Raw genomic sequence first — 17,270 nt, forward strand, 5'->3', positions numbered from 1 at the left:
AAGTGCATAACATAAAGGAAATTAATGCTACGAAGACAAAATGATGATCCTAGTAGCTACTGCACATCTTCTTGGCAATAAGGTGTAATATTTCTAGTAAACTGGTGAGTGTTACGAAATATATATTTTTTCAAAAACAAAACTTTGTTAACTCAATGAGCAAATAGTTCATAATCTGTGAAACTGAGAGTCTTTACACTCAAGAAATTTTGAAGCACATGTTGAGTACATGTAATTAAGTATACTGATTGCTCCAGGTACCGAGACGTCAACCAATCTGCATCAGAAGTTGTATTATCATGTCCTGGGAACTGACCAGTCAAAGGATGTTTTGTGTGCTGAATTTCCTCATGAGCCAAAATGGATGGGTGGAGTGGAGGTAGGATGCATTTCTTCTTGTTTGAAAGTGTACTTGTACATGTCATTTACTAAAGGCTCAGCAAATACTAAAGTAGGATAAAATGTTTTTATAGCCCCAACTGTTCCTTGTCAAATAAGTTATCTCCCTGCCTATTTTGTACCTCTGCTGCTGGGGTGGGGAACTTGTGGTCCTCCAGATGTTGGTGGATTCATCATCAGCCCTAGCCAGCATATCCAATGGGGAGGGATGGTAGGAGCTGCAATGCAGGAACATCTGGAGGGTCACATGTTTCCCATCTCTGCTCTGTTGTCTTACCAAGGGCCAACGTGATGCCAGTATAACAAATTATTTCAAATTTTATGTAAAGGGAGCAATATAATGTATGAACATATTGGTGTGAACTCCTTTTGACTAGTGCAGTGTCAGATTTTCATGATAACTGGCTTTTAATAAGAATTTTGCTGTTTAGAAGGATGTGGAAAACTTTATCAAAAACTGCTAGATTCTACTGTTTGTCAGACACACTGTGTATTCTGCCTATTCTCAGCCAGAGGGCTTGATCTGCTACATCCGTGGATGATTTTTTTGTTTTTGTTTTTGCTTTTACAAAAATCTTAATTCCACTTCTATGAGTTTAATGTTTACTAACATCTGTGTGGTTTTTAATTGAGAGAGCAAGAGATAAAACCTTAGCCAGTAGTTTTTGAGTCTCCTTTCCAGACTGGCTAAATGGGAAGCACTTTTCAGATGGTGTAAAAATATTAGCAAAATACCCCCTTCCCACCACTTTGACTCAGGAGTAATTTTGACAAATATATATGCTAGCATATCCATCTCATTTTGACCCCACCCTTGCTCAGGGTGATGTATAAATGTGGTGTTTCTCACTTGATCCCCACAAACATCCCTGTGAGACTAGTTGGGATGACAGAAAGTAATTGGCTAAATGAAGGTCAGCCAGTAAGGATTCGAACCTTGCTCCACTTCTTTGCAGAAAACTCAAGATATAGATAACATTCGCACAGATATGAAATCAGAGAACGTGATTCACCCATGGTCTGCAGACTTGCATATGAGCATGTAGGTTGTATGGATGTTGTGAATTTGTTGTGGGAAACAGTGTTGTATTCACTAGCATACACACAGAAAATAGGATTGCCCCATTCAAGTCTTCCTGATCGAAGTTCAGCTTTGGTTCACTACACTACACAGGCCCTTGATGGCAAGCTGCTGTTAGTTTATATCCTTTTGCAATTTCATGATGTGACAACACAACGTGGATGTTTTAGCGCTTTTATAACAATCGCCACCACCATTTGACATCCTATTGCATCATCATTCAAGGTTGTTTCATATAGTCTAGTCACGGAAAGAGATGGAAATGGTGATAACACCTGCAATGTCTGCGAGTGGCTGATCTAATTTGGAAGTTTGTTCCACTGTAAACTCTCTAAAAGTGGAACAATCCTATACTTGTTTAAAGAGAGAAAAAGCCCTACAGTTCCCAGCATGCACCAGCCAGCATGGCTGGCTAAAGGGATGCTGTGAGTTATAGGACTCTTTTTTTCTGTCTAAGCATGCATAGGGGTGCTCCCTAAGTGGTCTGAGGGAAAGGGTGGGGAATCTCAAGTCCAGGGGCCAAATCCTCTTGGGTTGCCCATATGGTCACCCCATTTCCCCCGAACACTGATCGTTTAGTGGTTTCCTAGCTTTTGTGCAGTTTACCTCCAACACCTATTCTACAAGGTCAGAATGCCTCTCCTAAGCCTTAGTTAGTGGCAGCAAAAGCATTAAGCTACGATATGCTGGTGTTCGTTTGTTTGTTTATATTTTTGGTCCCACCCTACTTGCCCACCACTGTAATCAGGTCCCCAAGAGCCAGGTTGGAGACGGTGGTGCTAAGACTTCAGAAGTAACTAAGGAGTTCATAGAGTCAGTTATACTAGTGTGGTAAGGATAAAAGAGAATGCCATTGTGGTTAGAGTATTGGTCTGGGGCCAAGTCCCCACTTGGGCATGGAGCTTGCTAGGTAGCTTTCAGCCAATCATAGCCTAAGTTACCTCATTGGATTGCTTTGAGGATAAAATGCAGAGAAGAAGGATTATGTACACCATCTTGAGCTCCTTGGAGGAGAGGCAATATATAACTGAGTACATAAAATAAATCAAGTTTTTCCCTCTCTAATGCATTTCTTTTCCTTTTAACATTAGCTTGTAATAGCATGGGAGGGGAAAACCTAAATAACCTCTGTTCCATTCCATTGGCCTTTATCCAAGGTATTTCCCCCTCTAGCTGCATCCTCAATCCCTGTTGTTCTCATGTAAATGTTCTATGAATGTACTTGTATCACTTCTAATTATAAACAGAATGGCTATGGCCCCGACTTTCTCCTGTACAGTGTACAGAGTTTAGGCTGGAAGTAGATGGAATGAGTTTGAGACAATGCCCAGAAGAGGGCACTGTGGAATGGTGCTTTGATGCTGTGGTGTATGAGTTAAGTGGGGTGAAAAGCCTAGAGTATTTGAAATGGGCTTGTGGTATACATGTTGCCATTTTCAATCATGTTCACATTCTTGGAGTATGTAAGATAGAACATAAAAGGCATCAGAAGTATTTATAGGAGATTATTTCACCTCCACTCCTCCTTGTTTAAACAACACAGCGAAAACAACAGCAATACATGTGGTGTACTTTGCTTCAGAAATGAATGCGGCTAGGGTTGCTATCTCCATTTCTGGCGGGACTTCAGTGTTAGCGAAAGCAGCTGATTCTTGAATCTTCCTGCTAGGAAAACTGATGGGTGGAGGGGCATTTGTCCGGTGGTGGTCCAGTTAGTGCTGAATGGGCAACCACCATGGCATTTGGGATATCGAACTCTGATCAAAGATCAGGACTTCTAGGTAAGTAGGTAACCCAGCATCTTCTATTTGAAGTCTGGTGCCTGGACTTGCTGCGTATCGTAGGTGGAACTGGCCTTTTCTAAGAGCATGACCTTCCCGAATATGCTTTGTGGGAATATGATCCTGTTCCAAGATCAACACTCCCATTTCTCTTGATTACTTTACATGACAATTGCTACTTTCCTGTTGAAAAGTGCATTAGTGTTTGAGTAGGAATCAGCGTAAGTGGTGGTGTTGGGTTTAATGGTTCCAATAAATACATTAAGGCTGCAATCCTATATCCACTTACCTGGGAGTAAGGCCCACTTCACACAATGGGATTTACTTTTGAGTAGACAGATATAGGATTGCATGGAAGAGTAGGAGTTGGCAGAAGTGATGGTGGAGGTGTACGCCTGGCAAGGAAAGCCGATAACTAGCTATAGTGGTTAGGAAGTGCACAGATTTTTGGTATAAGCACATATATCCAGATGTAACCAGTTCTGTCTATAAACAGATACAGGACTCTTGCAATAGTTTATTAATTGTGACAAAGTTCTGTGCTACATTTTAAGTCTTGAGACAATAGTTATGAACTATATAATGAGAGGGATGGAGAACACAGTATAACGAATTACAGTTCTCATATCTTTGATAATTTAATCCTTCAAGTGAGTCCAATTTCATTTAATCTGAGCCTTGGCTGACTGATAGGTGGCCTTGGCTTTGCATTGTAAACCAAATTGTTCTCAGGGCAATGTATAGATGACGTTGAAGAAATAGCTGTTTATGCATTATAAGTGCGTATGACGTGAGGAGAATCTCAGTCTTTAAACTTAGTGGAAATTTTCAAGATAGAGGGGTGGGAGGCCACCTTGAGATCCATCATCATGAAAGGAAGGATAAATATAAATTTAATAATATTAGCAACCAAAAAGAAACTACCCTTTTATTTCAGTGACTTCAGTTGAGCAAAAGGAGGCATTTTTATTTCCATTTAAAAAAAAAAAATTTTTTTATTGGAGTGGTTTTTCTTTGTACTTCCTGTCTGCCTTCCCCCAGGCCTCGTTGGTCTCTTTTTTGTCTTTAGTTTGAACCTGCAGCATACAAAGAAAGTGATTTTTTTTACCATTGAGCTATGTCTTTTCCCCATCTATGTGACTTAGAGCACACATGCAACTCTGGATAAAAGAGTTAGCCTCCTGGTGAGCTTAGCTTCCTCCCCTCAATGCCTAGATAGTATCGCCTTCCATCACAATTCTGGGGCAGACATTTTGGCCTCCCTCATACAACTGCTCTGGCGCAAGGACCCATTTGACTTTCTTGATGTTGAAACCTCATACACGTGCCATGGTCACACCAACCTGGAACTAGAGATGATTCAACATAAAGGAAATGAACTAGTTAGAAACCTGAAACAGTTTATGGATTTTGTAACGTATGACCAATTTGAAATAACAATGCAAGGAAGATGGGGTGTGGAAGAGTGGGAGGTAAAGAGGTTAACACACACACTGGCCCGGTTCGCACATAATGCTAACCCATGGTTTATTTAAGCCAAGGTTTGTTAACCTATTTATTATATTTATTTATGTATTACATTTATAAATAAATAAGCTGAAGCTCTCTGGGCGGTTTACTCAGAGATTGTCTGGCACACTGTTGAACAAATGCCTTTGTGGTGCTGTAGTACTGCATGTAGACTAGCTGTTTTGTTTTGTTTTTACCACTGTTACCCACCACTTCAGTAGCCTGGTGTAACAGCTGATGAACAACTCACAGTTCTGGGTTCACACGTAATGAAAATCTATGGCATAAAGAACCCAGAGTTCACAACCGAACAACAAAGTGTAGATTCTCTTTCTGGGTTGTTCATGGCTTGTTCACGTGGCTGCATTCACACATCATGACAATCCTGAATTTGTCAACTCATAGCATGGGTGAGCGATGTGCAAACTAGACCAATAGCTACCTATATTTAGATTGAGAGATAGTGGGCTGAAGATTATTATTATTATTATTATTATTATTATTATTATTATTATTATTATTATTTATATAGCACCATCAATGTACATGGTGCTGTACAGATTACATGCTGTAAAAGATGTGAAGGCTTTGAAGAAAATTGAAATAATTGGGGGTAAAACCATCTCTCCCCTCTCTTTCTCCAAAAATCTCTGGGTGGAAAAACTTTTTAAAATGTTTTCTGAGCTTTTTCCAGGCCTTTACATCTCTACAAAGAGAGGGACGCTAATGCTCTGCCTTCATTTGTCTCCAATAAAAAATCTGAAGATGTAATTTTTAAATGCAACAGTCAACAATGTTTTGTCTTGATACTCTTGATTTCCTTTGAGTTTCCAAACACATTGATGGAAAGACAGCTGTAGGAATGAAGACAGACTTAATTATGTGTTGTTGTGCTGGAGAATTAGATTAAGAATATGTTCTGGGAATCACATTAAGCAAACTATTAGCTGTTCGCCAGTCCAGCGGGGAACGCTGAAGGAAAAGCTCATTAGATGTGTTCAAAATTGCTGCTTTGGGGTTGGGGAGCGTGTTCACCATTGCCCCAAAGAGAAAATGCTTCAAAGACTTATTTTGATTGACAAACTGAAGGCACTATGAGTTCAGAATTAATTCTCAAAGGCTGGATACAAGATGCATTCTCCACTTGTAAAATTGGGGGAAGAGGTGCCTAACACTGGAATATAGCCCCTGAGAACGTCTCTGAAATGGAATTTTATGCTCAGACTGAAAAGCGTTCTATACCCCTAAATTAAGGTATTTACATGCACAAATTAAAAAAAAATCCCAAAAATCTATAGAGGGAAAGGGAGAAAATTAGGACGGAATATAAAAATAACGGCACCCTGCTGATCTTTGAGAAATTTGCATTCGAATGGTGTTATAATTAATTTAGGATGCTTTCTGTAGAGTGATTATGCTCAATAAAGATCTGTCAGTATAATTTTTGACCCTGACTACTGTTACCTTGCATTTAGCATAACAACTTCAGGTAAGCATGACTATCCATAACATATTAGCTGCATAGGTGAGAGGAACTTGCTTTTGTCTGTCAAACTGGTTTTAATTTCATATAACTAGAGTTTATTATTTGAGTCATAACTCAGAATTTGAAATTTATTGTTTGTGTGCCTGAAAAGTAGAATTGATTTGAAAGGTTACTGGCCTCTATTCCATTGTTTTGCCATTTGGGGGGAGCAGTTCCCTTATGTCAATCAAACATAAAACACATCAATATTGGTACTCTGATTTTGAACACCTTGTCAATTGGTTTTGTTTTGCAAAATTATTTTCTCCTGGAAAGCTAGGAGATCCATTTGAGTAATATTTACTAACTTTTTTATTTGTAATAAGTTGATATTTATGTTGTCTTCATTTCTGATGAATCGTAGATATCTGATGATGGGCAGTACGCTTTGCTCTCTATAAGGGAAGGATGTGATCCAGTGAACAGACTATGGTACTGTAATCTACAGAAGGAATCTAATGGTATAACGGGTAAGTGCTTTTTGTTCATGTTCAGTAAAAATGCTTCTTTTTTGAAAATATTGCAGACTTCTCTATAGCAGTCAGTTGTGCATCCTGCTTATAGTTTTCAAACATTGATATGTTCCTGGCTGCCATTTGAGCGCCCTCCTCCCTGCCAATCATTGTTTGTTAAATGGAATGAAGGGAGAACTTGCACATTCTTCCATTATATTATATTATAGTTGGGCACTGGTCCCAAATAGAATTACATTTCAAATTGCCCCTACAAATCTTACTCCCAGGATAAGAGGCCATTCAACCATATGAAGGGGACAGTTGCACAGACTGTGGCACCAGTCTAAACGGTGTTGGGCTTGCTCTTTGTTGAATATACGTATTGTGAAAGACTTTGCATTACATGTTTGGACCACCTGATGTCAAAAGGCACATTTTAAATGGATAAGTGAATGTCGTGTCCCAAACTTCAGCTTTCCAACCAGTGTAGAGTACTCTAGCAATTTCATACCTGCATGAATCAATGAGGCCTAGCATCTTTGCAAAGGTCATATGCCGTAGGTCAGGGCTGGAGGAACCTAAGGCCCAGGTCCCAGTCCGGCCTTCTGAGGATCCCTGGGTGGCCACGCTCCCTTTTCCAACCACCAATTGCTTGGTGGTTACCCAGATTTTGTTCCAGTTTTTCCCCATTCTAAAAGGTGAAAATGTATCTCCTAAGACAGAGCTTTCCAAACTTTTCATGTTGGTGACACACTTTTTAGACATGCATCATTTCACGACACAGTAATTCAGTTTTACTAGCAAACCGGAGGTTAAACTAACCCCTTATAAGAGATACGGACACATACATAAATTGTAATAAAGAAATTATGGGGACACAACATATCTCATGAAAACCTTTCATTTATATTTTTTAAAATATATGATTTGGAAGATAACATACATTTCCGAGATTATTGTCATTTATGAGTAACAATATGAAAATATGTGCAAGAATTAAAAAAAATTGAATAACACCAATAACTACTTACCATTTTAATGAGATGTATGAGGTTGATGGGATGAACACAGCTTTTGAATATTTGGTGGAATATTAGATAAAGACACTCGCATTTTGTCATCAAGCATTTTTAAGCTTCTACGTTTCAGTGTCTTTAAGTTTGTCATTGTTGAAAAGGATACTTTACAAATGTATGTAGTACAAAACTGCAGAAGAATTTGTAATGCTTTTTTACCTATGTTTGGATGCATTTTTGAAACGCGAATCCAAAAGCTGTCTAAGGGCCTTGCTAGACCTACCTTAAAATTCGGGCGTGTGAAGGGGCCAGCCCGCGCTAGAAGGAGCGCAGGCTGTTGCTCCTATCCACACGTTGACATGACGGGGTAAAGGAAAGCCCCGTCGCGTCGGCCATTTTGTTTTATATCTTAAAGGGGCCATGTGTGCAGGAGCACACCAACAATAAAGGTAATGCACCATACTAATTGGCACCTTTGCTGCGCAAAAATGCATGCAAGTTGGTATTGCTTATTTCACATAGACTCAGAGGTTTCTCATTACGTTCACGCGACACACCTAAACACTGCAGGCAGCACACTAACGTGTCACGACACACAGTTTGGAAAGCTCTGTCCTAAGACTTAGTTACTGGCTTTGAGCTACAATATGCTGGTATTTTGTGTATTCCATTTGCCTTTGGCTCTGTGCCCCCTTTGCTTCATACACCACTGGAATGTGCTCCCCGAGAGCTTCTCTGAAGTTTAATTTGGACCTCAGGCAGAAAGAGGTTCCTAACGCTGCCAGAAGTGATGGCGATTCTTAAGTGGAAACAAAACAGAATCCCCAGTAGCCAAACCTAGTTATCCAAAATTTACTTGTCTAAGTTCCTGGCGCATCCCCATGTCGCAGAGTTGGTTTAGAAATCCTGTCCATGCCCTATATCCACTTACAGCCATATAGATGATTACACTGTGAGCTACAAATCAGGAAGTCACAAGTTCAGATCTAGCTTCCATGAATTCACAATGTGGCCCTTAGACAAGCTGCTGTCTCTCAGCCATTGTCTGCAGTATGAAGATGATGATATGTTTTTCTTATAGGGTTGTTCTAAGCCCTACAAGAAGATAATGTATGTGATGCACTTTGAACATTTGAAACTCTATATAGATGCTAAAAATATTATTTGTATTTCAGTTAATCTAAACATACTTTTGCATAGAAATCCACATCCCATTGAAACGAACAAAACATCTCTTTGTTTTTAATGCATCACATTTTCACCTAAAATCTTCCACCCCAGCTGCTGTGACATGAACCCATGTTGGTTTCTTCCATCTGTGGATAAGGGCACTTTGGTGTTAGAGAGTTAAGTGAAAACATCTGAGCTGGATTTTGCACTTTCTTGCTTTAATGCATGTCAGCTTGATTTGGGTTGCAGTCTAGATGTGTGAAAGCAACTTTTGCCCATGACCTTGACCTACAATACTATTAAATACATTACCAGTTTCAACATTGACCTGGTTTGCATGATTACATTAATGAAAATTAATTAAAATGCTCACCCCATTTCCAAAAGCGAGCAAGCGTACTACCTCGCTCTCTTCAGCTACATTATTTATTTATTATATTTCTATACTGCCCAGTAGCTGAAGGTCTCTGGATTGTTCACAGAAATTAAAACCACAAAGTAAAAACAATATAAAATATAAAAGTTTTAAACTACAGTATAAAAATACAACTAAACTTAGCAGCAATGCAGAGATTTAAAATTAATACAACTCAGGGGCTCCCCATACCTGCGTTGTCCTCCATGACTTCCAAACCCCCAACTCTGCGTTCTGGGAGAGAGAGTCTTAACCCAAGAACAAACCATAATTTTAAATCCTGTGTTGTTTTTCCCCCAACAACCCAGAGTTTTGGGTTCCATCATCATGGAGAACAACAGAGGAATGTTCCTGAGTTGTTTAGAGAACCCGGCTTGGGTGAGCGGTCAAGAGCCAGAGCACTAGATTATTTATTATTTATTTATTTATTACATTTTTATATCACCCAATAGCCGAAGCTCTCTGGGCGGTTCACAAAAATTAAAACCATAATAAAACAACCAACAGGTTAAAAGCACAAATACAAAATACAGTATAAAAAGCACAACCAGGATAAAACCACGCAGCAAAATTGATATAAGATTAAAATACAGAGTTAAAACAGAAAAATTTAAATTTAAGTTAAAATTAAGTGTTAAAATACTGAGAGAATAAAAAGGTCTTCAGCTGGCGATGAAAGGAGTACAGTGTAGGCGCCAGGCGGACCTCTCTGGGGAGCTCATTCCACAGCCGGGGTGCCACAGCGGAGAAAGCCCTCCTCCTAGTAGCCACCTGCCTCACTTCCTTTGGCAGGGGCTCACGAAGAAGGGCTCCTGTAGATGATCTTAAGGTCCGGGCAGGTACATATGGGAGGAGGCGTTCCTTCAAATAACCTGGCCCCAAACCGTTTAGGGATTTAAATGTCAATACCAGCACAGAAGTTCGCTTCTGCGCGCTTCAAAACAACCCATGGTTTATAAACGATGGATTGTTTAATCACATGAACCAAGTCAGTGTATGCACAAGCATCTAAATAGGTGATAAAATTTTCTGATAAATGAACATATTTGTATTAAAAACCTAAAGAATAGGGAACTCTCACACTCTGTTTCCTCTGTTGTTGTTATTGTTGTTTTTATCATCAGCAGCCTGTATTTTTAAAGATGGGAAAGGTATTTTAATTAATTTTCATTAATGTATGTGTTACACACATCTAGACTGCTGATGTTGGTACTTAATTTTCTGTTCTCTGCATGAGTCTTTGGCGATGAGGGGGAGTTAAATAGCTGTTGAAATTGCTATTGCTTAAGATTGTGGATGAAATCCAAGGTTCCAAAAGCAGACTTGTTCTTGCACATGGGGAGTTTCTTCTCTTCTGCCCCATATTCTCCAATCTGCTTATGAGGGTCCCACAACCCTCAATATCATTTTGAGGGCACGCAGGGGAGCGCAAAGGGGAAATATCCCCCCCATTGCACCTACAGAAGCTGTCCCATCAGCGGGAACGGCTGACTGGATACGTTCCTGTGTGAGGAAATCCCACAGATCTACAGTTGTGTCATTTTCATGAAAGATCAAATGCTGCAGAGCTGTGAATGAGCTGTTTCCCCAGAATGAATGCCTTCGCCATTTCAAATGGAAATTGATCTAATTCACACCCACAAATAACTTCTTCTGTTAAGGCTACTGTAGATTGTATCACTGATGCTAGAAACTCTGAAGACATTTTTGTTTGGGGCGATGAACTTTTCCGGTGTACTTGCCGTTTTTATTCCTTTTTCAAATTCTTTGCATGCAACCTAATAGTCTAGTTGCCTTAGCTGGCTCTATGCTGGACTGTTGATCACTGCTATAAGGGAAATTTCATGGGTTTTTGAGGGGGGGTCCTCCTCCCTCTATTTTCAAACTGTTCTATTAATTGTGCTCTGAACTACATGTGTACCAAATTTTAAAATACTACCTTATGAATTTTTGGGTACTTCCCCGGTGCCACTTGGTGTGGCATGAAAACAGAAGAACGAAATCCGATTGTATGTGCAGGGGGTGGAGGGTATATTCTCTATATGATCTTGTACTGAAACAAAACAAAAAAGAGCCCTTTAGTATTCAGGAAGCCTTTCTTGCTTTTCATGGCTTCATTGTCAGATTCCCCGCCCCCCGTAATTTGAATATGTACATTTTGAAGATGAAGTTAAAAGAATTGCCATCTAAGGCCAACTAATTGCATGAGAAGTAGAATTGTACATTACTCTGATTGTATCTAAGAACTTGATTTTAGAGTATATATGCAACTTGATGTTGAAAAAAAATGACAATTCGTTTGATATATGACATAAAACTATAGAGCCAACACTGCTTGCTTGTGTTTTTCATATCTTAATTTGATTTCATTGTAAATACATTTCCAACATTGGACAGGCCTGCATAAGGAAAAGCATGTGGGAGAAGGATCTGGGATATTATCCAAGTCATTTCCGCAATCTGTCCTTTATTTCAATATGGGATTAAATCTCAATTCAAAAATGAGGTTTATTTCTGTTTCGCGTGATAGCTAGTTAAGAAAACTGTACCTTCCCCAAGTTTCCTTTGTTCACTTTACCCCTCCTCTCTTTAGAACTATGGTTTATAAACCACATTCTCAAGAATTTAGAAGTTTTGTTTTGGAGCACAACTGCCTTCACTTTTGCTTTCCCTACTGGCCCCACACTGATGTACATTACCCCAAAGGCTGTTGCTATTTGCTGGTGCTATTTGAACTTGTAGAATGACACCATTGGATACTGCCCCAAGTGTGCTGGCCCCCATGTGCACAAATACCTCTGGCCAATTGGCTTCTGAAAGCATGGGTGATAACCAAAATCCCACATGGGACGCGTTTTAGTGTTTTATTAGGTCTTGATAGTTTTATTGTTATTTGTTTTTAACTTGCTTTTAAATTCTTGAATTTAAAGCTTTTATATTACGTTTGATCACGCTGTGAACCACCCAGAGAGCTTTGGCTATCGGGCGGTATAGAAATGTAATGAATGAATATATTACAAATGCAACAAGCTGAAATGAGTGTGACTTGCAATCCTGCTTTCTCTGCATTTTTTCTAACATTTGGAGTGACTTGATTTTGCAATTGAGTCTTTACAGTTGATGGTTTGTTGAAGAATTAGCAGTTACAGATGAATTTCTTGGCATTTAATATGACCAGAAATAATGCACATTATGCTTTGTGTGAGAAGCAAACTGCATGACCAGCATCTACATATCTCCGACTTTGCGCATAAAGAGCCCACAGTAGTAGAGCACAAAAGCCACATCAAAGGAAGTGCTGCCGTGACAGTTTGGCTGTGGGAGACACCAAGTATCATTGCTCATACTTGAAAAATCTTACTAAATTCCAAGATAAAAGGACAGAAGATCTGTTCCGTGTGTGTGTGTGTGTGTGTGTGTGTGTGTGTGTCTGTCTGTCTGTCTGTCTGTCTGTCTGTCTGTCTGTCTGCCTGCATTTGTGTGTGCAAGAGAGGGAGAGAGAAAGAGACAGACTGACTCTTGCTTTTTTGCAGTTCCTTCCATGTAGAATTTTCTGCCCTTTAAGAAGGCAACGTGTGACCCTCCAGATGTTGGACTGCAATTCCCATCATCCCTAGCCATCATAGTGAATGGTAGGGTGATGGGAGTTGCAGTCCAACAACATCTGGAGGGCCCCTGGTTTATATGTGTGTGCTTGGTGCATTAAATATTTGGTTGTCAGGGATCAAATTTCCTGGAGGCCAAAGTTACTGAACTGATAAATCTGAGAGTGGGTACTAAGAAGAGACCTCCAGGGATAGTGAAATGAGCCCCTTGTGCTGCTAGCTCCAGTGCTATTGTAGAGGAAGAGTCTTGAGCAAATCGGTCATTCTATTGATGAAGTGGGAGATAGACCTGGTTCACACAATCACAGGGGAGAAATAAGCCATGGTGGCTTATTTTCCCTCCCTGCATGTGCAGATCACATGCATAATCATCCAAAGCAGCACAGCTTGTCTTATCGTGTGAATCCAGGCAAGGTGGCTTGTTGCCATGGGTAATGAGTCAGGAACCCATGGCCTTCTGTTGGGGTCCAGATTTGTATGGCCTGACAAGCCATGCTCCAGGGGGTAATTACGTTAATCTCGACTGAATGTGACCAGCACGTGGGGAAGGGAAATAAACCACTATGTCTTATTTCACCTTCATGATTGTTCTAACACAGTCATAATCTCTTAGAACAAAACTATCTCTTGGCTTGGGCCAAGAGCATACATCTGGGAGTAGGGTCTTTCTTAGTGAAAGATCCAGTCATTAGAGGCATAGGTGGACTGGTTCATTTTGAGTGTGGTTGTCTGCATGGTGACTTGACTGCCTTGTACCAGGGGTGCACATATCACAAGATGTTTGCCTGCAGTGTGTTGCTGAGAACTCAATCGTTGTGGTCAACTTTGGTAGTCATGTTCATTTCTTTGGTTTGTTAGTAACTTTAGCTGGTCTTACCCAGATTTTTATTAAGTGATTGGTTTAATTATTTATTTAAACTGCTGGTATACTGCTTGAAATCTTTTAGCGGTTTACATAAAAAAATACATGAATACAATATTAAAATCAATATAAAAGAACCATGAAACATTAAAAACGTTACATGAACAGTGAAACAGAACAGTGTGATTACAAGTCAGGCAATACGAGGGATTTTTGGAAGAGTAAATTCTAAACCATGCATTATAGCTTGACTTTTTCATTGTTGTCTGTAGATCTTTTTTCCATACTCACAATTTCAACACATTAAAAGCCCAGTAATTATTTTTTCATACAAAGGACCACAATTATCTGATTTCCCCTCTCTTTAGTCTATAGTAAGGGTTTCAAAATATTAATGGTATCTTGTCACTCCCAATATATTTTGTTTCCCAGAAGGCTTATGTGAATGTAATTCAAATTAAAAAGAAGCAGATGTTATAAAGTAGGAAAACAAAGAAAGAGAAGGAAATCTAATCAGTGTAATATCTTGGTTATGATTAGGTTCTCTACAGTATAAATTAATCATGCTGATCTTTAAAATTAACACAGACCAATTACCAAAGTGCATGGACTCATGTATGATTAAGAATTTACGTTTTTGCATCTTTCACAATTTGAAAATGCAAATGTATCCTCACATGACTCCTATTAATTTATTTATTCTTAACAGCATTGTTAATGGGAGGACCTGTTCCTCAACAATCTTTACATAATACTGAAAATTTACTGTTTTCTGCCCAGGCCATTTCCCTTATGAAGATGTTTCTTTGGGATTTCTTGCTATGGGTTATGTCATCGCTTTTTGTTGCTGGGCAAAAGCCAGCAATTTTTGCCGTTCTCTAAGCAACTTCTGGAAAAAGATATGTGAATTGTACCTTGCATCATCAAGTTAAATTGTATAGCAAGTTGTTGTTGGACTACAACTCCCTAACCAGCACAGGTAATGGTGAGGCACAATGAAAATTGACATCCAACAGCGTCTGAAGAGTCCTAATTACGAGCACACAATAAAAGCCTTGTGTAGAAAGACTCTTCATCTGCAGTCAGTTTGTGGAGTGCCATCCACTTCCAGTACCCCACTCGACCATTTTTCATACTGACACATACATCAACATAACACACCACCAGATATATAGATATGCTTTTAAGCCATCATTATCCCTAGCTCTGTAAAAACATAGCATTGACGTTGGAGGAGAACCCTGCAAGCCACACATCAAGCGACACTTGTGGAGAGGCAGCAAACATGAGTTTGATGAGTTGTATGTGTTACACAAGCTGCATGATCCCTGCATAATAATGGCAGGAAGCCAGAGTTATGGAGAGGTGGCTTAGCTCTAGCCGCATCATAATATAATGACTAGAGGAAAGACTCTAGAAGCAATTGTTTCTGTAGCTATGATACTATGAAGTTCTGTGGTATGTGAAACAAGTACAAAACATAAAGAATGGCACTTCTGTCAAGGATTACCATTCAGACTTCTCTCATACTGATATTGCTGGTTGTGAGTTTCCACTTGAAGAGACCCTTTTCTGAGCTCATAGAGATTTCCCACTTTCTGGGCAAGGTATTAGAGCAGGTGGTAGCTATTCAGCTCTAAACTTTCCTGGATTATACTGATTTTCAAAGCTCGTTTCAATCTGGCCTCTAGTCCAGTTTTGGAATGAAAATGGTTTTGGTCATTCTGATGGATGATGTTCTCAGAAGAGTGACAAATCACTGTTTGTCCTGACTGCAAAATGGTATTCAATACCCTTCTGGCTCACCTGTCAGAATAGGAATTGGGAGCACTGTTTTTCAATGGTTCTGTTTCTTCTTGATTGGCCAAATCCAGAAGATGGTGGCTGGGCTACTGTAGTTGTACTCCATAATATCTGGTTGGCACCAGGTTGCCTATTCCTGTCTCATCAATATACACATCTAATCACAGGAGGAGGCTGTCCAGAGTAATGTAGCTGAGTGCAATCAGTATGTGAAAATATGCTCTTTTCATCAGAGCAAGGTATAATTGTGGACAGGTTTTTGGAGTCCATGAGGAATTGTACTAACAAATAGAAAGTCAGTCCAAACAAGACAGTGGTCAGTTCTGAATGGTGTTGCACTGCCTCTTAATGATCACATTTGCTGGTCGGGTTGCTTTTAGATTGAGCATTGCTGCAGGTAGGATCTATAGCTTGCAGTGCCTTTCACCAGGTTCAGCTTTTTGGAGAAAGATGGTCTGGCTACATTAATCTGTGCTCTAAAAACTTGCAGGCTGGATGACTGTAACACATGGTGTTGTATAGAGGGCTTTCTCTGATAAGCGTTCAGAATCTACCGATGGCACAGAATGTGGTGGCCAGATTGTTCTAGGCATTCAGTGCCAGTTAACATATGATGCCAGAGTTAAAAGATCTCCACAGGCTGCCAGTTTGTTTCTGGGTGCAATTCAAAGTGCTGGTCTTGGCCATTAAAGCCCTAAATTGCCTGGGACACATTCATTTAAAAGAGGGCCTTATTCCATTCAAAGCTGTTGGTCATTAGAGATTTGGAGTGCCTTATCTGGATGTCCCTACCTTTGGATGTTACTCATATTATGACATTACTTCCTAGATATGTTCACTTGGCATCTTCTTTGCTATATTTTGAGATACTTTTGATTGCCTTTCTACTGATACACTGACATTTTACTGTCTGATATTCTTGACTTCTCTGCTGCTTTGAGGAACTTTTTAAAACTACTGCACGGTTTTGCATCTTATTGTTCTCAACTTTGTATTGTGAACTGCATTGAGGCTATTGGTGATTTAATGCCCACCCATCTGTACCTCATTCTGTCTCTTATGCTAAATCTGGATCACTATCGTGTTTCCCATGAGTGCCACTGTGCCCATGGACACCTCTTTTGGTGCTCACCATGCTTCCTCCACTATTGATTTTCATTTTTTAAAACTTAGGAGGCTGACATGCTGCAAAGTGAAGAACCAGCCTCCAGAGCTATTTTTATTTCTCAGAATGTCTCTGGACTCCATGTGGCAGTCTTCACAAAGTTACTTGTCTCATCAGTTTGCCTTCTGTGAGATGGGTGTTGTAGCAGAAAACTGTGGGTTCAAAAGAATGGCTTTGAATTTTGGAGCTCAGATCCTACCTCTGCCTTGTACTTCGGTTCTTGGGAAAGTTACTTCTCTTTTAGCCTTCTGGGTAATGGGTATTTTATGACTGGCCTCACCTACCATGGCAGCCATTTTGTGAATGGGCAAGCTTCCATCACAGACATTTTGTGAGAGCCCCCACAACACTCTCACGTTTCCAAATGTGTCCACCAACCCAAAAAGGTTGGGAACCCTTGTGCTAATGAGTGCATTTCTCCCATTAATGTGAACGCTAGGAGGTCAACAGCTCCTTTCTGTGTCCGGAAGACCTGTGACTGCCA

General features: G+C 39.8%; 1 protein-coding gene across 1 annotated transcript in view; it reads left to right on the forward strand.

The window, feature by feature from the left end:
* PREP (prolyl endopeptidase) overlaps positions 1-17,270 on the forward strand; it is an 82,684-nt gene that overhangs the window by 10,530 nt on the left and 54,884 nt on the right. Inside the window, exons 6-7 of the mRNA XM_063124839.1 lie at positions 258-379; positions 6,660-6,765. Coding sequence (XP_062980909.1) covers positions 258-379; positions 6,660-6,765 — 228 coding nt within the window. The remainder of the gene's footprint in view (positions 1-257; positions 380-6,659; positions 6,766-17,270) is intronic.

This window comes from Elgaria multicarinata, chromosome 4 (assembly GCF_023053635.1).
Source record: "Elgaria multicarinata webbii isolate HBS135686 ecotype San Diego chromosome 4, rElgMul1.1.pri, whole genome shotgun sequence".
Lineage (NCBI taxonomy): Eukaryota > Metazoa > Chordata > Lepidosauria > Squamata > Anguidae > Elgaria > Elgaria multicarinata.